At 44.4% G+C, this 22,562-nt stretch overlaps 1 protein-coding gene across 2 annotated transcripts in view; it reads right to left on the bottom strand.

Moving 5' to 3' along the window:
* Positions 1–22,562, bottom strand: part of ADCY10 (adenylate cyclase 10) — an 82,274-nt gene that overhangs the window by 5,086 nt on the left and 54,626 nt on the right. Inside the window, exons 21-29 of one of the 2 annotated variants that reach the window (XM_028111677.2) lie at positions 21,745–21,814; positions 21,253–21,484; positions 19,189–19,296; positions 18,510–18,685; positions 7,810–7,966; positions 3,809–4,013; positions 3,626–3,729; positions 2,640–2,748; positions 1,656–1,773 (exon numbers count right to left, since the gene is read on the bottom strand). In XM_028111677.2, the coding sequence (XP_027967478.1) occupies positions 1,656–1,773; positions 2,640–2,748; positions 3,626–3,729; positions 3,809–4,013; positions 7,810–7,966; positions 18,510–18,685; positions 19,189–19,296; positions 21,253–21,484; positions 21,745–21,814 (1,279 nt within the window). Of the gene's footprint in view, positions 1–1,655; positions 1,774–2,639; positions 2,756–3,625; positions 3,730–3,808; positions 4,014–7,809; positions 7,967–18,509; positions 18,686–19,188; positions 19,297–21,252; positions 21,485–21,744; positions 21,815–22,562 lie in introns of both variants that reach the window. The other variant, XM_028111678.2, reaches the window with a different exon arrangement.

Here is a 22,562-nt window from a genome sequence, read left to right as displayed (position 1 = left end):
GTGGGTCTGCAAGTAACAGCTCCCAGGACCTGGGCCTGGGAGCCTGCCGTCGGCTCCCCAGTGGGAATGATGGGATGGGGAGCCGGGCAAGAATAGAATTTTTTGGTTGGTTTGAGGCAAACAGAATCCTCGGGAACGCTCAGGTAATATTAGCAACCAGTTATTTAACTCTTTGAACCCTAAAAAAGTGAAGGCTGTCGGACACTTGGAGCTATAAATTCTAGGGCTTGAAGACATTGCTCCAATTCCAGAGAGAGATGGCTTCGGCCAGTGCTGCTACTCAAAGTGTGGGCCACAGACTGGGATCACCAGTGTCACCTGGATGCTCCTTAGAAAGGCAGGCTCGCTGGTCCAACCCACATCTGTTGAATCAGACCCTCTGGGGAATGGGGCCAGGAATCCGCGTTAACAAGTGTTAACAGGCTCTCCAGGTGATTCCTGTGCCCATTAAAGTGTGACAAGCACTGGCCTGGGCCACAGCTGTTGAAAGGAAACAAGAGTAGAATAAAAAATTAGGATGACTTTTGGACTTTAGGTTCCTTGAATTTTAATTCACATGGACAAGTTAATTTAACTTTGGACTTTACTTTCTTTGGACTTTTATCGGTAAGCGTAATTCATTTTTAGAGTTTAATTTCTCCCAAGGAATTTTATAGTAGGTTTCTATTCAATTTTGGAACTGCTCTAGTTTGTGGCCCTTTGTATAGGAATGTCTTCATAGTGTCATTTAATCTCGTCACAAAATTGAAATATTGGACAACATGGCTGCATATACGAGATGGGAAGTAGACTAGGGAATGATGCTGTGGAAGTAATTTAACGAATGTTCTGGAACCTTGCTGTTGATCTACTACTTGATGAGTTCAAGGCATTAAGCCCCAGGCTTGATGGGTTAATGGGGTACAGAAGGGTGCTGCTTCCCCTCCCACGGTTTACTTTCGTGTGAGGGAGCTCCGCGGGTGCCAAGCACGGCCTCTCTTCCCCTGCTTCCCTCCCTGCTCCAGTGGTCCGGAAGGACAGGTTGTTGGTGACTGTGGGAAAGGAGGTAGGCAGGTGTAGCCCAGGACCTGGCCCTCTCCATCCTGAGAGGGGTGAGGCCCACAGGGAGCTTCGTACGGCTCTTCTCTCTGCCACGCAGTGGAAAGAGGCCTGTCTCGATGGAGGAGAACAGCAGTTTTCCAGCACTGCCTGCTGCTTGAGGGGGCAAGCCTAATACTGGGGTTCAAAATTAGGAAGCCCACCCACCTGCAGATACAAGCCACATCCGCCAACATCAGTTCTGTCAACAATGTTTTTCAATAGAATTCCATTTTGGTGGGGGTGGGTGGGCAAGTGGTACTATTTATGTGTCTCCCTCAAACCCCAAACACTTCTCAGAAGCAAGTACTCTTGTCCCTCTCTGTATTAGCACACCAGTGGTGTGTCTGTAATGAATGCTTGTCGCACTGAATACAGCTGAGGTGGTCTTGCCTAAGGGGGATGAACTAGGTGACCCCCAAGGCGCCTTTCAATGTAAATCCACTCTGACGCCTTCAATCTGTCTCACATATAAATTATAAATTCTTTTTCTTTTCTTTTCTTAATCTCCTAGGACTCTTCTTCAGGAGTCAACCTTTTCAAATTTGGGAGTTTAGTGATATGCAACACATTGTTACCAGATAGCCACACAGGAATAGAGTCCCAGGAGGATTCCGCTTTGGAATTTGAGGATTCTGTTGTCTTCATTTTGGTATATGAATTCCAAACATTCTTCAAATGTCTTATAAACAAAGCCTAAAATAGAGAGAAGCAGGAGGGCTTTGGTGGTGGGTCCGGGTGGTCCTGTTCTAGCCTAGTAGCTCCTGGGGAGAATTTCCTCCTGTGGGGAGAGGCCATAATCTCTGTTTACTTTATGAAGCCAGAGGGTCCTGTGGAGGGCAACAGCCTCGTGACCATGCTGCCCTGTGTCTGCACAGCCCCAGCTTCTGTGCAAGTATATGCACACAGGGTACAAACTCCAGGGTTGGAGTTTAAACCAACCCTGCCCTGGGAGCCCTGCTGGAGTTGGCCTTAGTGCGGCCTGGGACCTCCCCATCTCCCCACCCATGCTTCCTTCGTTGGCGGCAGTCTCTGTATCCCTTTCCAAAATCACATGGTGAGGAATGAATGCCCAGCTTGGCCCTTTTGGTTACTATGGACACTGAGGTCTGCCTCCTTGGTGTAACCAGGACTATCTGGACAGAACTTGTTTTCCAAATCTCCAACAGCAACCAATGCCTGGACCCATTAGCAATTCCACCCTTTGTCCTAAAGCATGAGGTCTCTAAGTCTATTCTGCTAACAAGTCCTCTAGTAAAAGGCACATATAAGACACTTCAGTCCCTACCCCGGTGTGTAAGTTGATCTCACCCTTAAACTGGCAGCTTACACCCAACAGGTTCCTCTGGACTAAACTCTCCTCCTTGCTGGTCCTTGTGAACAATCCTTGCACCTTCCAGACGGCTCCTCAGCTCTTTGACCACGCTCTCCCCTTCCCGGTCCTAGAGGTCTTTCCAGCCAGAATCCTAGTGGTCTCAAGACCTCAGCCCCACCAGCTGCCGCACCACACCAACACACATACCGTACCCCCAATTCCTTGTAAATCCCCAAGCCACATTTACCAGAATAAAGCATGATGTCCAGGCAGACAAAATAGAAGAATGCCTTGCTGAAGATGTGCTCTTCTCTTATAGAAAGGTCCCACAGCCACCCCAACACCTGGATCAATTGCTTGTTTCTGCGGCAAAGGAAGGTAGTAAGATTAGGAAGTGCTGGGGAGGAGAGGATGGAGCTGAGTGCTGTTCTTGTTTCCATGGTACCCACAATTCCAGACCAAATATGGCCCTTACGCAGATTTCAAACCCACTCCCAAATCTCAAATTGGCTCTTCGCTCAAACTGTTGTCACAGACCTCTGTATCACGGCGACCAGAGGCTGGAGCTTCTGGTCCTGGGTGCTCTTCTCTGGGCATTTGCCTCTCCTGTGAAACTCTTCCCTTTCCCTCTAGGGAAAGCCTGATGCCCACAGCAGGATGATTGACTGACTCTCCTCCGGTCCCTGGCCAGAGTAAACAGACTAGGGATGATGTATGTGAAAGAATGCTGTGCAGGGGCGCCTGGCTGGCTCAGTCAGTGGGGTGTGCGACTCTTGACCTCAGGGTTGTAAGTTCAAGCCCCACGTTGGATGTGAAGATTACTTTAAAAAATGATAAAATCTTAAAAAAAAAAAAAGAATGCTGTGCAAAGAACAGTGGTATCCCAAAGACTATGATCATCAGTCACATCTTACTGTAAATCCTGCTCCTTTGTCACCCAATGGCCAGAGTAAAGTGAGCCCAGAACGCTCAATTACTCTGTCTTCCTCCCTCTAATTTTGGAAAATGCTTTCAGCTAAATACCTGTTTTTCTTTTTTTTTATTTAAAGATTTTTTTCTTTTTTTTTTTATTAGAGAGCGAGCGAGCGAGAAACAGCATGAGAGGGGAGAGAGTCAGAGGGAGAAGCAGGCTACCCACTGAGCTGGGAGCCCGATGTGGGACTCGATCCCGGGACTCCGGGATCATGACCTGAGCCGAAGGCAGTCGCTTAACCAACTGAGCCACCCAGGTGCCCAATACCTGTTTTTCAAGAAGAGAGATTTACTAAGCCAGCAGAGGACCATGTAGTGTCTGTTGGGATTCCGGAGCAGAGTCCACATCTTGCGGGCTCGAGAGCCTGGGAAGAAAACAATTCCAGTATATTTCAGGGTGTTACTTGTATTCTGCATGCCCCTTCTTGCTCAGACAAACCTTACCTAAGTCAATGGCCAAGTCCAAGTGACCCATTAAAAGCTTGGTATAGCCCAGTGTATCAGCCACATATGACACGATTTCAATGCCCGCGCCTTTCAGGGGGAGGTTGAAGATCTGTTCCATGGCCATGATTTCATATTTGAACCACACACCCTGGTAGCCGGCCAGCTGGTGGTGCAGTGAATAGTCCAGGTAGGCCTTAATGATCTGAAATGGCAGCAGTGGAGAAGAGAAGTGGCAAAACTGAGGTGGAACCAAGGCAGGAAGCCCAGGGACAGTGGCAAAACTGAGGTGGAACCAAGGCAGGAAGCCCGGGGACATCGCCCAGTGTTGGCCAGTGAACATGGGTTTATTAAGCTTGAGAACGGAGCTGGTCCTTTGGCCAAGGCACGGGCTTAGGTGCAGATATTAAACTGGGTCTCTGCCACCTGTTTACTGGATCGTCCCGGACACACTCGATGGTTCCTCTTGCCCACAGAGTCCTTAAGCAAAATATAAGAATTTTAATTTTTGTGAAAAATAAAAGCGGTGGCTTGTATCTATGTGAATATATGATTGCAGAGCAAAAAGCCGGGAAGGATTCAGCCCATGGTGCGTACTTGGGGAGGAAGCTGAGGGACAAGAGGGACTTTACTTTTTACTTTATACATATCTGTGATGTTTAATTTTTATAACAAGTATGTCTATTCTGTTGTTTAACGAAAAAGAAAGGTGGGTTTGGTTTGTTTGCTCTTAAAAAGAGGAAAGCGTGGTTTCCTCATGAATTGAGAGACCTCTGAGAAGTTGGTTACTCCATAAACAACTCTTTCAAATGGTCAAGTTGCTCCAGAATATAAATGCTTAGGGACAGGTAAAGAGAAAGCAGTTCCCGCTAAAGAAGGTTCCTAATGATACAAGTGTCTCACACTGAGGGCAGTCAGTGGGGAGGCATTTAGGAGAAGGGGACTTTTCTCCTAGAATTGTTCAACTCACACAAAATAAGCAGGCTACAAATTCTGTGTTACAGACAGTTCTGTGGGCACTTGTTAGGCCACAGAGTCAATCTGAGGGGGTTCCTGTATTCCTGATCTGAGTTGTCTTTCAGATGGTGCTACCAGAAGGGAAGGGCAGCCGGAAATTGTGGACCAGGAGAGGGCTGCCGGGCGAATGAAATGTCCAACGCTGTAACAGAGCCCAGGACTTCTTGGATTTGGATCAAGAGCACAGAGTCCAACTGCTTTACTTTCTGCAGAAAATATGAAGCTCGGAGGTTATGTGGCTTGCCAGTGGTCACGCCACGGATAGGTGAAGTTCCGGAAACTACTCTCTCGGGGCTCATTCCGCTTCTTTCTGTTATCCAACAATGAGTGTGTCATCTGCTGTTGAGCACCCAGGGGAGCACCTGCCAGGCTGCTCTGCCTTTGGTCATGGCCATATTGTTAACCAGCCTCTTTTGATTCACTTTCCAATTTTGGCTTTTCTATTATAGTCTCCTGTCCCCCAACGCCACCATGTTTTTAAGAGATAGACCCCAAATAGGGAGGGGAATTAAAGGATTTCATTCACTAAATATTTGTTGAGTGCCCACTATGTGCCAGACACGTTACTGAAGCTCAGGATGTGAAAACGGTAACAGACGAGATCCCTGCTCTTATGGACTTTACAGGTCAGTAGCAGACGCAGGTTATACACTAACAAAGGAGCAAACAAGAAAATGTCAGATGGTAATAAGAGCTACTATAACAGAGTGACATGTTAAAGAGTCCGTGGGTGAGGTGGTCCAGAAAGGCCTATGAAGGAGGTGACCTTCAAGCTAATAAGCACAGAGCCCAGTAAAGGTCAGGGGATGAGCTCTCCAGGCAGAGGAAATGTCCACTGCAAAGACCCTACAAGGGGATTGAACTTAATGTTTGAGGAACCGAAAGAGGTCTAATAGGGCTGGGTTTAGTGGCCCAGGGAGCTACAGGAGGAAGATGGGCAGAGGGCTATATTTGATGGGCTTTGTAAATATTTCTGTATCCTGGGCTATTGGAAGGCACTAATGCTGGGGACAGACTCCTGGCTAGGAATTTAAGCCCCTCCAGCATTTACAGTGCTACTTCACCATTTCCCTTAATTCCTGATAATTAATCACTCCAAGAGGAAGCTATTGCCCCAGAAGAAATCTAGACTTTATGTGCTTTTTTATAAAGGGACCAGATCATTCATTAGATGAATTGGATTTAGCTTAATAATTCCTTATTTTGTCTCCTGGAGTTTTCCACATCTAACCAAAGTTTTCCCAGTTTATGACTTTGTAGGGGCCGAAGGGCACCCTGCCCCAAAATGGGCCACTTTGGCATAAACATTATTTTGAGTTAAAGGCAATCAAAACCCAGCAGATTCAGGAAAAGCTTTTTTTTTTTTAAGGCTAAACAAATTTATGTTTTATTTTTTTAAGCTGAAATAAAATTAACATTCATGTTATATTAGTTTCAAGGAAGAGCTCTTTGTCTCTCAACTGCCTGCTTTACTAGGAAGAGAGGTATTAACAGAGATTCCTCTTTACCTAAGGAATTTCTCTGCATAATAGGGCAACAGCTTTGTTTTCCAAACATCTCCTCACCTTCCTGCTAACAGTCTTCCTTCCCCTTTGTGCCCTCAGGCCCCTACCCCTCTCCCTAGCTCACATAAGCCTCATTGTCTTTGGAATTTCATGTCTCCGTGGATTCCCCATACATACGCTATTAAATTTGATCTTCTCCTATTAATCTGTCTCATGTCAACTTGATTCTTAGTCCAGTTAGAAGGACCCTAAAAGGCAACTTAGACACGCAGTTCTGCCAGTGGGTCCTGAGACATCTCAGGGAGTGCACAAAGAAGTCAAAGCTACTTTCAGGATATCAAGGCATTATTTGTGTGAGGAAAAATGGTGCAAGATCAAAACAAACAAAAAAACTCAGTGGATTGTCCTGTCTAGTTCACTCATTAAGGTTATCTCTGCCTTTCATTGTCTTTGGGCTATTTTATAGCTCTGTATGAGGCAGAAAACTGATAATAATGTAAATTAGCCTCTTGCATAGAAATGTAAGTGTTCAGGGGAATCCATGTGATTATTGCCCCCATGACTAGACTAGTTTTGCGTCCAGTCATAAATTGAATTCTCCTTGGAACCAGTTGTAACATCTCACTAATTTCTCAGTATTTAATGTGGTTTTTTTTAAGATTATTTATTTTCATTTTTGAGAGAGAAAGAATGAGAGAGAGAGAAAGCACATGGGGGGGGAGGGTCAGAGGGAGAAGCAGACTCCCCGCCGAGCAGGGAGCCTGATGCGGGACTCGATCCAGGGACTCGATCCAGGGACTCGATCCAGGGACTCCAGGATCATGACCTGAGCCGAAGGCAGTCGCTTAACCAACTGAGCCACCCAGGCGCCCAGTAATTAATGTGTTTAATAGGATCCTTGACATGGGTTCTTTTTGTATTTCTATGAGTCATGATTTTATCTTTTTTTAAAAAAATGATCCTTTAACATTTTCCTTTTTAACTCTCATTCTCTACTGGTATATAGGGCAGTTTCCCAGGGGCAACATCCCATGTTGCAGCGGAGTGAAATGAGAAACAGACCGAGAATCCACCTATCTTCTATGAAGTCGGACCTTAAGATATTTGCAGAAATTTAATATGTGCCACTCTTCTCGCTCAATTTTTTGTCTGGGGGAATTGGTCTTTTGTTTTTCCAATTAAAATGTTAATTACGTTAACATGTAAGAGTTTTATTTTTCTTTTAAATACCTCAGTTTTTGTTTCTTATAATTTCGGTAGATTCAACCCATAGAAACAAAAAGCTTTGAGGTCCTCAGGAATTACTGAGTCTAAAGTGATTCTGGGACCAAAGTGTTTGAGATGCTGGCCTTGACAAAACAACCCAGCCCGGAAGGGCTTTGTTCTACCCTCCCAATTCTGCATCCCTGTTGGCTCCCAGTGGGAGTTTCCCTTTAAATGAGATGCAGAAATTTAAAAGCATCTACAACAACAGCCTACCTGAAAATCATCTTGAGTTTCCAGGGCCGTATTCACTTGCATCATAGCTGCTAGGTGGCCATAATACTTGTAGTGGAAAAAATAATTCAAGCTATAGATCTGCCACAGCAAGGAGAAGCACGTGATTTGCCTGTAGAGTTGCGCCAGCCTCCTCTTCCTATAAGAGAAAATAACACACATGGGACGGAGAAAGAATGCTAGCGGGGAACGCCGGTACAGAATCCTCGCTCCTGGCTGGGAGGTCAAAGCAGGTGTGAGCCTGAGTCCTGCGTCCTTTACAAGATGGTAAAGTGCAGGCACATTAATTTTTTTTTTTAGGCACATTAATTTTTTTTTATTTTTTTAATTTATTTTTTATTTTTTATTGTTATGTTAATCACCATATATTACATCATTTGTTTTGGTGTAGTGTTCCATGATTCATTGTTTGTTCATAACACCCAGTGCTCCATGCAGAATGTGCCCTCTTTAATACCCATCACCAGGCTAACCCATCCCCCTACCCTCCTCCCCTCTAGAACCCTCAGTTTGTTTTTCAGGGTCCATCATCTCTCCTGGTTCGTCTCCCCCTCTGACTTACTCCCCTTCATTCTTCCTCTCCTGCTATCTTCTTCTTTTTCTTTTTTCTTAAAATATGTTGCGTTATTTGTTTCAGAAGTACAGATCTGTGATTCAACAGTCTTACACAATTCACAGCACTCACCCTAGCACATACCCTCCCCAATGTCTATCACCCAGCCACCCCATCCCTCCCACCCCCAACCACTCCAGCAACCCTCAGTTTGTTCCTGAGATTAAGAATTCCTCATATCAGTGAGGTCATATGATACATGTCTTTCTCTGATTGACTTATTTCACTAAGCATAACACCCTTCAGTTCCATCCACGTCGTTGCAAATGGCAAGATCTCATTCCTTTTGACGGCTGCATAATATTCCATTGTGTATATATACCACTTCTTCTTTATCCATTCATCTGTCGATGGACATCTTGGCTCTTTCCACAGTTTGGCTATTGTGGACATTGCTGCTATAAACATTGGGGTGCACGTACCCCTTCGGGTCCCTACATTTGTATCTTTGGGGTAAATACCCAGTAGTGCAATTGCTGGATCGAATGGTAGCTCTAATTTCAACTGTTTGAGGAACCTCCATACTGTTTTCCAGAGGGGTTGCACCAGCTTGCATTCCCACCAACAGTGTAGGAGGGTTCCCCTTTCTCCACATCCCCGCCAACATCTGTCGTTCCCTGACTTGTTAATTTTAGCCATTCTGACGGGTGTGAGGTGGTATCTCATTGAGGTTTTGATTTGGATTTTCCTGATGCTGAGCGATGTTGAGCACTTTTTCATGTGCCTGTTGGCCATTTGGATGTCTTCTTTGGAAAAATGTCTGTTCATATCTTCTGCCCATTTCTTGATTGGATTATTTGTTCTTTGGGTGTTGAGTTTGATAAGTTCTTTATAGATTTTGGATACTAGCCCTTTATCTGATATGTCATTTGCAAATATTTTCTCCCATTCTGTCGGTTGTCTTTTGGTTTTGTGGACTGTTTCTTTTGCTGTGCAAAAGCTTTTTATCTTGATGAAATCCCAATAGTTCATTTTTGCCCTGGCTTCCCGTGCCTTTGGCGATGTTTCTAGGAAGAAGTTGCTGCGGCTGAGGTCGAAGAGGTTGCTACCTGTGTTCTCCTTTAGGATTTTGATGGACTCCTGTCTCACGTTTAGGTCTTTCAACCATTTGGAGTCTATTTTTGTGTGTGGTGTAAGGAAATGGTCCAGTTTCATTCTTCTGCATGTGGCTGTCCAATTTTCCCAACACCATTTGTTGAAGAGACTGTCTTTTTGCCATTGGACATTCTTTCCTGCTTTGTCAAAGTGAGTTGACCATAGAGTTGAGGGTCCATTTCTGGGCTCTCGATTCTGTTCCATTGATCTATGTGTCTGTTTTTGTGCCAGTACCATACTGTCTTGATGATGACAGCTTTGTAATAGAGCTGGAAGTCCGGAATTGTGATGCCGCCAGCTTTGCTTTTCTTTTTCAATATTCCTCTGGCTATTCGGGGTCTCTTCTGGTTCCATACAAATTTTAGGATTATTTGTTCCATTTCTTTGAAAAAAGTGGATGGTATTTTGATGGGGATTGCATTGAATGTGTAGATTGCTCTAGGTAGCATTGACATCTTCACAATGTTGGTTCTCCCAATCCATGAGCATGGAATGTTTTTCCATTTCTTTGTGTCTTCTTCAATTTCTTTCATGAGTATTTTATAGTTTTCTGAGTACAGATCCTTTGCCTCTTTGGTTAGATTTATTCCTAGGTATCTTATGGTTTTGGGTGCAATTGTAAATGGGATCGACTCCTTAATTTCTCTCTCTTCCGTCTTGTTGTTGGTGTATAGGAATGCCACTGATTTCTGTGCATTGATTTTATAGCCTGCTACTTGACTGAATTCCTGTATGAGTTCTAGCAGTTTTGGGGTGGAGTCTTTTGGGTTTTCCACATAAAGTATCATATCATCTGCAAAGAGTGAGAGTTTGACTTCCTCTTTGCCGATTTGGATGCCTTTGATTTCTTTTTGTTGTCTGATTGCTGTGGCTAGGACTTCTAATACTATGTTGAATAGCAGTGGTGAGAGTGGACATCCCTGCCGCGTTCCTGACTTTAGGGGAAAAGCTCTCAGCTTTTCCCCATTGAGAATGATATTCGCTGTAGGTTTTTCGTAGATGGCTTTTATGATATTGAGGTATGTACCCGCTATCCCTATACTCTGAAGAGTTTTGATCAAGAAAGGATGCTGTACTTTGTCAAATGCTTTTTCTGCATCTATTGAGAGGATCATATGATTCTTGTTCTTTCTTTTGTTAATGTATTGTATCACGTTGATTGATTTGCGGATGTTGAACCAGCCTTGCAGCCCAGGGATAAATCCCACTTGGTCGTGGTGAATAATCCTTTTAATGTACTATTGGATCCTATTGGCTAGTATTTTGGTGAGAATTTTTGCATCCATGTTCATCAAGGATATTGGTCTGTAATTCTCCTTTTTGATGGGATCTTTGTCTGGTTTTGGGATCAAGGTAATGGTGGTCTCATAAAATGAATTTGGAAGTTTTCCTTCCATTTCTATTTTTTGGAACAGTTTCAGGAGAATAGGTATTAATTCTTCTTTAAATGTCTGATAGAATTCCCCTGGGAAGCCATCTGGCCCTGGGCTTTTGTTTCTTGGGAGATTTTTGATGACTGCTTCAATTTCCTTAGTGGTTATAGGTCTGTTCAGGTTTTCTATTTCTTCCTGGTTCAGTTTTGGTAGTTGATACATCTCTAGGAATGCACCCATTTCTTCCAGGTTATCTAATTTGCTGGCATAGAGTTGCTCATAATATGTTCTTATAATTGTTTGTATTTCTTTGGTGCTGGTTGTGATCTCTCCTCTTTCATTCATGATTTTGTTGATTTGGGTCATTTCTCTTTTCTTTTTGATCAGTCTGGCCAGGGGTTTATCAATCTTGTTAATTCTTTCAAAGAACCAGCTCCTAGTTTCGTTGATCTGTTCTACTGTTCTTTTGGTTTCTATTTCATTGATTTCTGCTCTGATCTTTATTATTTCTCTTCTCCTGCTGGGTTTAGGCTTTATTTGCTGTTCTTTCTCCAGCTCCTTTAGGTGTAGGGTTAGGTTGTGTATTTGAGACCTTTCTTGTTTCTTCAGAAAGGCTTCTATTGCTATATACTTTCCTCTCAGGACTGCCTTTGCTGTATCCCAAAGATTTTGGACAGTTGTGTTTTCATTTTCATTGGTTTCCATGAATTTTTTTAATTCTTCTTTAATTTCCTGGTTGACCCATTCATTCTTTAGTAGGATGCTCTTTAGCCTCCATGTATTGGAGTTCTTTCCGACTTTCCTCTTGTGATTGAGTTCTAGTTTCAAAGCATTGTGGTCTGAAAATATGCAGGGAATGATCCCAATCTTTTGGTACCGGTTGAGACCTGATTTGTGACCTAGGATGTGATCAATTCTGGAGAATGTTCCACGGGCACTAGAGAAGAATGTGTATTCCGTTGCTTTGGGATGGAATGTTCTGAATGTCTGTGAAGTCCATTTGGTCCAGTGTGTCATTTAAAGTCTTTATTTCCTTGTTGATCTTTTGCTTAGATGATCTGTCCATTTCAGTCAGGGGGGTGTTAAAGTCCCCCACTATTATTGTATTGTTGTCAATGTGTTTCTTTGCTTTTGTTATTAATTGCCTTATATAATTGGCTGCTCCCATGTTCGGGGCATAGATATTTACAATTGTTAGATCTTCTTGTTGGATAGACCCTTTAAGTAGGATATAGTGTCCTTCTTCATCTCTTATTACAGTCTTTGTTTTAAAATCTAGTTTGTCTGATATAAGGATTGCCACCCCAGCTTTCTTTTGGTGTCCACATTAGCATGGTAAAGTGTTTTCCACCCCCTCACTTTCAATCTGGGGGTGTCTTTGGGTCTAAAATGAGTCTCTTGCAGACAGCATATTGATGGTCTTGTTTTTGAATCCAATCTGATAGCCTGTGTCTTTTGATTGGGGCATTGAGCCCATTTACATTCAGGGTAACTATCGAAAGGTATGAATTTAGTGCCATTGTATTGCCTGTAAGGTGACTGTAACTGTATATTGTCTGTGTTCCTTTCTGATCTCTGCTGCTTTTAAGCTCTCTTTTTGCTTGAGGACCCCTTTCAATATTTCTTGGAGGGCTGGTTTCGTGTTTGCAAATTCCTTTAGTTTTTGTTTGTCCTGGAAGCTTTTGATCTCTCCTTCTATTTTCAATGACAGCCTAGCTGGATATAGTATTCTTGGCTGCATATTTTTCTCGTTTAGTGCTCTGAAGATATCATGCCAGTCCTTTCTGGCCTGCCAGGTCTCTGTGGATAGGTCTGTTGCCAATGTATTGTTTCTACCATTATAGGTTACACATCTCTTCTCCCGAGCTGCTTTCAGGATTTTCTCTTTGTCTCTGAGACTCGTAAGTTTTACTATTAGATGTCGGGGTGTTGACCTATTATTATTGATTTTGAGAGGGGTTCTCTGTGCCTCCTGGATTTTGATGTCTGTTTCCTTCCTCACATTAGGGAAGTTCTCTGCTATTATTTGCTCCAATATACCTTCTGCCCCTCTCTCTCTCTCTTCTTCTTCTGGGATCCCAATTATTCTAATGTTGTTTCGTCTTATCGTATCACTTATCTCTCGAATTCTGCCCTCATGATCCTGTAGTTGTTTCCCCCTCCTTTTCTCAGCCTCTTTATTTTCCATCATTTGGTCTTCTATATCACTGATTCTCTCTTCTGCCTCATTTATCCTAGCAGTTAGTGCCCCCATTTTTGATTGCACCTCATCAATAGCCTTTTTGATTTCGACTTGGTTAGATTTTAGTTCTTTTATTTCTCCAGAAAGGGCTTCTCTAATAACTTCCACGCTTTTTTCAAGCCCAGCTAGTATCTTTAAAGTCATGATTCTGAACTCTAGGTCCGACATCGTACTAATGTCTGTATTGAGTAGGTCCCTGGCTGACGGTACTACCTCTTGTTCTTTTTCCTGAGGTGATTTTTTTCGTCTTGTCATTTTGTCCAGAGGAGAATAGATGAATGAGAGAACAAAATGCTAACAGGTTTACAACGTCCCCAGCAAATATACTGTATACAAATCAGAAAAGACCTGAAACCAGGGGAAAAGAAAGGGAAAGAAAGAGAAAAAAAAAAAAGAAAAAAGATAAAAACAAAAACAGAACAATACAAAAAAAGCAGAATGTGATCAAATATGATCAGGCTATTGCATAGATCAGTGCCACACACTAGATTTTGCGCGTATTTTGGTCTGTTAGAAAAAAGTGCCTCCTAAAATTTTAAAGGAAGAAAGACATATATGTACAAAATAAGGGTTGATACAATGAAGGGATAGAAGATGACTGTAAAGATGAAAATTTTAAAGATTTTATAAAAGGACTTGATAAGATAAGAAGTTGTTTGAAAAAAGAAAGAGGATTTAAAAAAAAAGAAAAAAGGGAGAGAATGTGATCAGGCAGGAGACTAGAACAGAGCCATACACTAGTGATTTAGGGTATATTTTTATCTGTTAGAAGAAACTGTATCTCAAAATTTTAAAGAGAGAACAACTTATATATATATGCCAAAAATAAGGGTAACTACTATGAAGGGATAAAATATGACTCTAAAAATGAAAAATAAAAAATGTTTTGTTTTTTTTTAAAAAGAGATTGATAAGATGTTGGTTGAAAAAGGGAAAAAGAAAAAAAAACAGTTAACAAAAATTAACTTTGATGAACTAATGAATCATGGTAAAAAAAAGCCATGAATTCTATGTGCAGTATTCCCCTAGCGCTGGAGTTCTCCCGTTCTCCTTGATCGGTAAACTTGGTCTTGGCTTGCTGGCTGTTCGTGCTGATCTTCTGGGGGAGGGGCCTGTTGCTGTGGTTTCCAAATGTCTTTGCCGGAGGCTGAATTGCCTCGCCCTTGTCGGTCCGGGCTAAGCAAGCTGCTCGGGTTTGATCTCAGGAGCTTTTGTTCCCTGCAAGCTCTCCGTACAGCCTTGGAGGACCAGGGCAAAAATGGTGTCCTCCCAATCTCCACCCGGAGGAGCTGAGAACTCGGGGCCCCGCTCCTCAGTGCGCCCCCAGAGAAAAGCAGTCACTCCCTTGTCCCCGGTCCCCGGCCACACTCCGTGCTCACCCGGCCTGTGACCGAGCGTTGCTATCTCTGGCACCCGACCCCGTGTGGAGTCTCCAAACCCAGCAGATCCCTGCGGTGCGCTCCCGCGCCGCTCCTCCCCGGGAAGGAAGGGGAGTCTCCCCGGATCTGCCGCTTGTTGGGTCCCTGCTGCAGGAGCAGTGGCCCGACTGGGCCGCGGATCACAGTTTATGGCAACCCTGAGCTGAGAGCCCGCGCCTCGGCTCCATCTCTGCAGCCGGCTTCCCCGCTCCGATCCCTGGGAGCTCTGGCGCACTCAGGCTCTCCCGGTCTTTCTGTGACCCCAAGGGTCCTGAGACCACACTGTCCCGGGAGGATTCCACCCCCCGCTTAGCCACTGGAGCGACGTCCCTCCGCGGAGCCGACTTCTAAAAGGTCCGATTTTGTGCTCCGCGGCTCTAGCACTTGCCAGAAGCGGCCGGCGGAGGCCCCCTCCCCCGCCGTCTATCCTCCCGAATATCGCCTCTGATTCACTTCTCCGCACGTCCTACCTTCCAGTAAGTGGTCGCTTCTCTGTTTAGATAGTTGTTGCTGCTCTCCTCTTTGATCTCCTGTTGAGTTCGTAGGTGTTCAGAATGGTTTGATCCCTATTCAGCTGAATTCCTGAGACCAGACGAAATCCAGGTCTCCTACTCCTCCGCCATCTTGCTCCGCCGCCGGCACATTAATTTTTATGAAGCACATTTTCTCCCCCACCCAATGGGGAGCATAATACCTACTTTGTGATGATTAATTAAGACAATTTATGCAAATCACTTGTCCCCTGTCAGGTTATCACTATTTATTTATTTTTAAAAAGATTTATTTATTTGAGAGAGCGAGAATACATGAGAGGGGGGAGGGTCAGAGGGAGAAACAGGCTCCTCGCTGAGCAGGGGGCCCGATGCGGGACTCGATCCCGGGACTCCAGGGTCATGACCTGAGCTGATGGCAGTCGCTTAACCAACTGAGCCACCCACGTGCCCCAGGTCATCGCTATTTAAATGAAGTTATTTTAAAAAGCCCATTTATTTAATTCATCACATTTGATTCTGATAACAAGCCTGGACGAAAGGAAGAAATAATGAACCCCATTTTATGCAAGCAGGTGAGACTCAGACAGGTTAAGCGACTAACCCGAAGTCACATAGCTAGAATGTGGTGGGGCTGGGGCTCAGGCTCTGTCCGCTTCCAGCCCGGCCATTCCTGTGTGTCATGTCCTCCACTGAGCAGGCTATCGGGAGCTAGGCCTCAGCTCAACAAAGGAAATGAACATTTTAACAATTATGTTCTGCTGTGATCTGAATGCACCTCCACCAAATTCATATGTTGAATCCTAACCCTCGAAATCGATGGTAACAGTAGGTGGGTGCTTTGGGAGGTAATTAGGTCATGAGGGTAGAGACCTCATAAATGGGGTTAAGGCTCTGATAAAAGAGACCCCCAAAGCTCTCCAGCCCCTTCCCACCATATGAAGATAAAAAAAAGTCTGTGATCCTGAAGAGGCCCCTCCCCGACCATGTTGGGACTCTGATCTCAGACTTCAGCAATAAATTTCTGCTATTTATAAGCCACCCAGTCTATGGTATTTTGTTAAAATAGCCTGAGCAGACTAAGACACATTCCAACAATGGAAAGGAATGTCACAGGAGATGGTGAACCTCCTGTGCTGGAGGTATTCAAGGGGAGGATGGACGACCACCTACAAAGAATGTTTGGGTTCTCAATCTTGGCTTCAACAAGCCATTTAAAAATGGGAACCTTATCTTTATGATAAGCAAGTTGGCGGCAATATTTAGTGATTTAACAAAACCAAGAAAACAAAATATAATTAGAAATATTTATCAAAAAGCAGATTTTAAATAAAGACGAGAAAGGAGGAAGAAAGAGATATCCTGGGGGGCGCCTGGGTGGCTCAGTCGGTTAAGCATCTGCCTTAGGCTCAGGTCATGATCTCAAGGTCCTGGGATCAAGCCCCGTATCAGGCTCCCTGCTCAGCAGGGGAGTCTACTTCTCTCTCTCCCTCTGCCCCTCCCCACCAGCTCATGCTCTCTCTCTCTCACTCTCAAATAAATAAAATCTTAAAAAAAAAGAGAGATCCTGGAGATTTTTAAAAAAGAATTCCAGGTACTTTCAATTTAGACATTAATGACATTGATTCTGTTGTGGAAATTATTTTTTAAAGCCTCCTTTTAAAGGAAACAGCGTAAAATCCCTTACAGCATAAGACATTCATGAGAGCCGTAGAAACTCTGACATTAAAGTTGTTTCTTGTCCTCATTTTTGAGATCAGAACCCTTTGACCAGATGGTGTTGGAAACCCACAGCTCTGCAGTTTCTTCCTCAGCAGTACTTCCCCCCTTTTCCCTCATGCAGGTAACTTCTTATTCCTTTCATAAAATGTGGCTGTTAACTAGGCTTGTCACATTTAGGGAATGCAAACGTGGGATGCCCAGTTAAATTTGCATTTCAAAATAATTTGTTTAGAATGCACATGTCCTAAATATTTGTGTGACATATATGTATCCTAAAAAAATGACTCGGGGCGCCAGGGTGGCTCAGTCAGTGGAGTGTCCGACTCTTGATTTCGGTTCAGGTAGTGATCTCAGGGTGGTGGGATCAGGCCCCATGTTGGGCTGGGCCCCGTGCTGAGAGCCTGGAGCCTGCTTAAGATTCTCTCTTTCTCTTTCTCCCTCTGCCCCTCCCCGTTCACACACACTCTCTCTCTTTAAAAAAAAAAAAAAGAGTAAAAAAAATGATTCATTGTTCATCTGAACTTCAAAGTCAACTAGGCAAGCTGTATTTGATCCAGCAACTCTACACATGACCCAAACTCTGATTCCCTCCTACCTCTCAGAGGGATCTCTGCTGACCTGTCCCTGCCCCCTCCCTCTTGGTGTCTCCTGAGACCACAGGCACCATTCCCAGGAGCCTGCCCCTAACCTGCAAAGGAGCTCAGCTCCAGCTCATTTCCACCCCAGGCTCCCCTGCATTTAAGGGAACACTTTTGGGGAAGGCAGTGGGCTTGGGGAAAGAGCTGTAGCAACTGGCTCCTAGAAATAGCTGTTTGCATCTCAGGCAGAACCTGTAGCGAAACCACTACTGGCCTCTCCCAGCATGGGAGAGATGTCCTCTGTCAGCTCTCCAGATCCCCAGCTAGGTGGCATTTCCCTTGGTGCTGATTGAATAGGGGGAATATATCCAGAAACGTTTATTGTGGAAAATTTCAAACATACACACAGTAAAGCAGAAAAATATCATGAACTACGTGCATTGAACACCCAGCTTCAACAACTACCAATGCAGGGCTTGAACTCACAACCCTGAGATCAAGGCCTGAGATGAGATCGAGAGTCCAGTGCTTAACCAACTGAGCCACACAGGTGGTCCCCACCAGTATTATTTTTTATAGTTTTTTTATAGGCAAAATTTACATATGTTGAGATGTATAAATCTTAGTGGTTTAATCATGACTGATGGATACTCCCATGTAATGCACATTCCCATCCAGGTACATAGATGTGTGGGCAGTCTGCCCTCTGGCAGAGGTCTTTGGGACCTTGTATTTCGGTTTGGGGCAGAGACGATACCCAGCGTTGTACCCCTGGATGGAAAAGGGCTTGTGACTGAGGCCCCAGGAGCACTGGTACAGCTTCCAGTGGAACATGGCGGGTCACAGGGCTGAAGGGGTGGACTAGGGCAGGGCACTGGAGCTCAGCTTTCGAAGGGCTCCCTGATGTTTTTTTGTCACCTGAACTTATCTTTCACAAAAGCTGCTGTGAGGTGTTCTGGGGCAACCCCCACCTCGCCTGGAGCCTCCCCCTCCAGCCCCCTCCAGCCCCCTCCAGCACCAGTGAGCCTCAGGGTAGAGCCACCAGGCCTTCTTGCAGCACCCTAGAGGCCCAGGCTTTGGGGGCTGATGGAGTCTGTGTAGGTCTCTCTGAGGAGTGAGACCTCGAGCTCTTCCCAGCTCCTTCCCTTACCCTGGAGGTGGGCTCTCTTGGGCCTGTTGATTCACATAGTAAAAGTGTCTGTTTTTCTCAACATGGGTGTGAAGAAACAGGGAGATTAAGTTGTAAGGAAAGATTCTCTTGAGCAGCTTCAGTGCCTTCCGCAGCATTTTCTTGGCAAGCACCATCTGGCCCATGTTGAAACAGACCTACAGGGAGAAAGGAGGGGGAGAAAGGAGAGAGGAAAAGCAGTGATTCTGGACTTGATCGGTGTGTTCCAACAACACATATTCCTGGGATTCTTATCAAAAGGGTAACTTAAGCCCCAGGAACAAAATCCCCGTGGGCCTGGCATAACAGTAAATGTTTGCAGACGAATGCCTGGAAGGATGGCTGACTGATGAGGATTTTGCGTGGAATCTTTATTGTGCATCATCTACCTCTGAGAAAATGTTTCCCTGTGCAGGTCCATGTGTGGAGGTTGTTAAAAAACCTTTCATAATGACATCAGCCACGAGGACAAGGAAGATCTTGCTGCTGGTAAGTGAGGGCAAGGAGGTTTGAGTAGCGGGGCTTGAGATTCTGCGGTCTTGGCAAGGATTTGTGGTAGCGGATGGGAGGGAGTGCAGGAAGGACAGAGACAGCTTCTGCTTCTTCTATATAACGCCCCAGTGACCAATAACACATGATCATGTTTTTAATGCTTTCTTACCTGACCTTTGAGGCTGTAAAAGGTAGCCGACTCAAAAGTATGACTCCAGGATTTGTCGTCCTTGAGCATTTTCAGCAACCTCTCTCCCTCGTTCAAATATATGTATGCCTGCAGCCAGCAGAGGGGCACATTGTGTTGAGTCAGCGGGGGTCCGGCCTCTACCGAGTAGGGAAAAGCACCTGCCACCGGAGGACCCACTTCCACCCCCGTCCCTGGCTCCGGATTAGTAAGGGCCTCCAAACTCTAGGTAGCACTGGGTAGGTCAAGTTCCTGGTGAAGATCCTGCCCACCTGCAGGCCTGTCTTTGTCCACTGGATCACTCGCTTGAGAGGATGGATCCAGGGCAATTTCTTCCTCTGAGTAATTCCACCCCCGATGGCCCCAATTTCCAACAATGTACCCACTGCCCCTGACAGTATCCCCACATCTATGAGAAGCTGGTCTCGATTTTTGGAATGAGCTATGGACCGTTTCCTTTGCCAGGGCCATCTTTAGGAAGGTAAGGCCCTGAGCAACTCTCCCCATTTCGTTTTAAAACCATGACATCGTTAGACAGGACAGCCTTGGTACACATGAGTACCAAGGCAAGGTCAGACTTGAAGAGTAAAATAAGGCAAAGCGATATCCCCAAATTTCATTCAGCCAAAGGGATATGAGTGGGAGGCAGAAGAGGGAAATGTGAGTTGACATGGACCTACTAAATTATTTTTGGTGGGACAGAGGATGCAAATGGCACATTCTGGGTAACCTGCACCAGGGCTCTGCTTCCAATCATTTTCTTTCCTGACCATCCCCCATTCCATGCTAATTGAGGTAGGGGTGCTTAGCAAGTTGGCCCCCAGGGCTACTTAAACCTTCTCTTCTTGGGACTCACTGATCATATCCCCCTCTTCCGCGCGCGCGCGTGTATGTGTGTGTGTGTGTGTGTGTGTGTGTGTGTACATATATACACACATATATATTCATATATATAATATGCATGGGCAACTTTCATCTTTCACATAAATACTGAGAGAACTGGGGCTTACCAACATTTTTAATGATTTAATTTTTAAATTTTCTAAAAATCTAAGGTATGAGGGTCGATTAGGTTGCTGTGATCAAAAGCAATTGTAAATATGGAAGAGACCACCAGGGTGGACATGAACTATAGGCATGCCTATTCAGAAATGTGAGTCAGATGAAGCAAGGGCCAGAGGAGCATTTCCTAAAGTGAGTTCAACCAATGTTAGTCTAGTCAGCTGCTCTACGAAAAGTGGTCTAAGGTCAAGTAAGTTTGAGGAACACAGTATGCCCCAGAACTAGCCTGACCCTCTGGAAGATTTACCTGTATCTTAGCATATTAAGGCCATGAAATATTTGCAGTAAAGAAACTTATTTAGCTTTATTCAGCTCAGTGCTTCCCAACTTACTTAAGAATTAATCCTTTTTATTTCATTATACGTACATCGAATCCCCACATTTCTCGGGGCATATAGCCCTGGAATATTATTTACAATTATTCCGGAGAAACACTAGTGTTTTGGTGGCCTAAAGGAAATGTATGATAATTTAGCACAAATTACATGAAGACCAAAGTGGGTGAGCTCCTTTTGGGGAATCACAAGATGAAAGCCAGATTTGCACAAATCCAAAGACCTACAGGTATTTGTGCTCACAGGTATTCAGGGAGGACAGAAGGCAAATGCCACAGGGACATTACTGAGGAAGACTCTGCTGAAATGGCAGCAATGATACCAAGAGTCCTTTCTGCATCATTTTGGGAATGAGATAGGACATCCACCTCCTCCCCATATAGGTAGACAATTCATGGCAAGTTTCTAAAGGTGGCACTATTTTCAATGATGTATAATGCTAGTTTCAATTTGTTCTAACTTTCATTTCTCAATCTCAGGTCATTTCCCTTCTCAGCAATTTGATTTTCAAAGGAAAAGGGTGCTGGCAGGAATCAAGAACATGAAGTAATAAAAAAAAGCATCCCAGAGCTTCCCTTCGGGCACTGTGATCTCTAACTTGTCTCAAGGGTGCGGGGGCGCGGGGGGGGGCGGGGTAGAAACACCTTACCATATAATTATCACCCAAGATGAGATAAGCAGATGTAATTTCTAGGAAGTAATATAAGGCTTTGTTGTTTTCTCCCAAAGCCAGAAAATGGTGGGCCAGAGGCATGATGACCATCTCTACGATCTCCTCACACTGGCAAGATTCCAGAGGAATGATGTCTTCCTCAGCCGTCCTCATTTTTGTTATGATGACATCAAAGAAACTCAAGATCTTTTCTCTTATTTCTTCAGGACTGTCCAAATGCAGAAATAAATAGGAGGAATAACTTGTAGCTACACTTAGCTTTCGATATGAAAATATCTTTAAAAAACTAATAAAAGAGCAAGATAATCAAACCTGATGTAGATGCTATTGACAGAACTCACCATGCACACACCCCAACATTTCCCCACTCGTACCAAAGACACCGAGAAGAACTGACCTGACAGATTTTAACAGTATTCTGAGCTTAATGACAGTTGTTTATGCCTAAACAGTCATGTATGCCTGTACCTGAGATTTTCAGGAAATATCTCAGACTTCTTATGAATCTCTATTTTGGAAAAGGTGGTCTCTTCTTCAGCTATAAAATAAGCAAACAAATGAGTTGTATGGGTCAAGAAATGTTCCATGTAGCAGAAATGTCTGGAGTCCACCAAAGACGCTTGTTCCCCCTTTCCCGACACAGTGCCTGCGGCCCAGCCAGACTCTCCATTTCCCAGTCTCCATTGCGTCTCAGGTGAACCCACGCGATTCGTTTAAAATGGAATTCTATCAGAAGTAATATATGGCACCTCTGAGCTGAGATGGTTTGGTATCTTTTCCATACTTTCCTTCTGCCAGAGAGCAAATAATTGGGAGAATCTAAGGGATGGCAAAAGGACAGAATGGAAGGAGCCTGGGTCCCTGACTTACTGTGTTCAGGACCCTTTGTCAGAACTTGCACTGGATCATTACATGGGCAGGAAGAAAAATTATTCTGTTGGGTCCCCCATTCTTCCTCCACTGGGGAGGAAGAATTTCCCCGGCTGTTCAGAGGTCCTTCTAGCTGAACTAAGAATCACATTGACATGCGACAGATTAACAGGGGAAAATCAAATTTAATACATCTCAATAAGGGGAATCTGTGCAGACGCGGAAATTCCAAAGACAGTGAGGAAACATGGAGCTTACAAGAGCTAAAGAGAAGGGGAGGGGATCTGAGGGTACAAAGGGAAGAAAGACGATTAGCAGGAAGGGGAGAGGAGAGGTTCAGAAACCAAAGGTTGCCTTATTATGCAGAGAAGTCTCTTAGGTAAAGAGGAATCTCTGTTTAATAGCAGGCAGTTGAG

Source organism: Eumetopias jubatus, unplaced genomic scaffold, assembly GCF_037043125.1.
Source record: "Eumetopias jubatus isolate StellerSeaLion01/CBP00866 unplaced genomic scaffold, mEumJub1_p1.0 scaffold_12, whole genome shotgun sequence".
Lineage (NCBI taxonomy): Eukaryota > Metazoa > Chordata > Mammalia > Carnivora > Otariidae > Eumetopias > Eumetopias jubatus.
The sequence above is the reverse complement of the archived record's forward strand: the minus strand, read 5'-3'. Positions and strand labels throughout refer to the sequence as shown.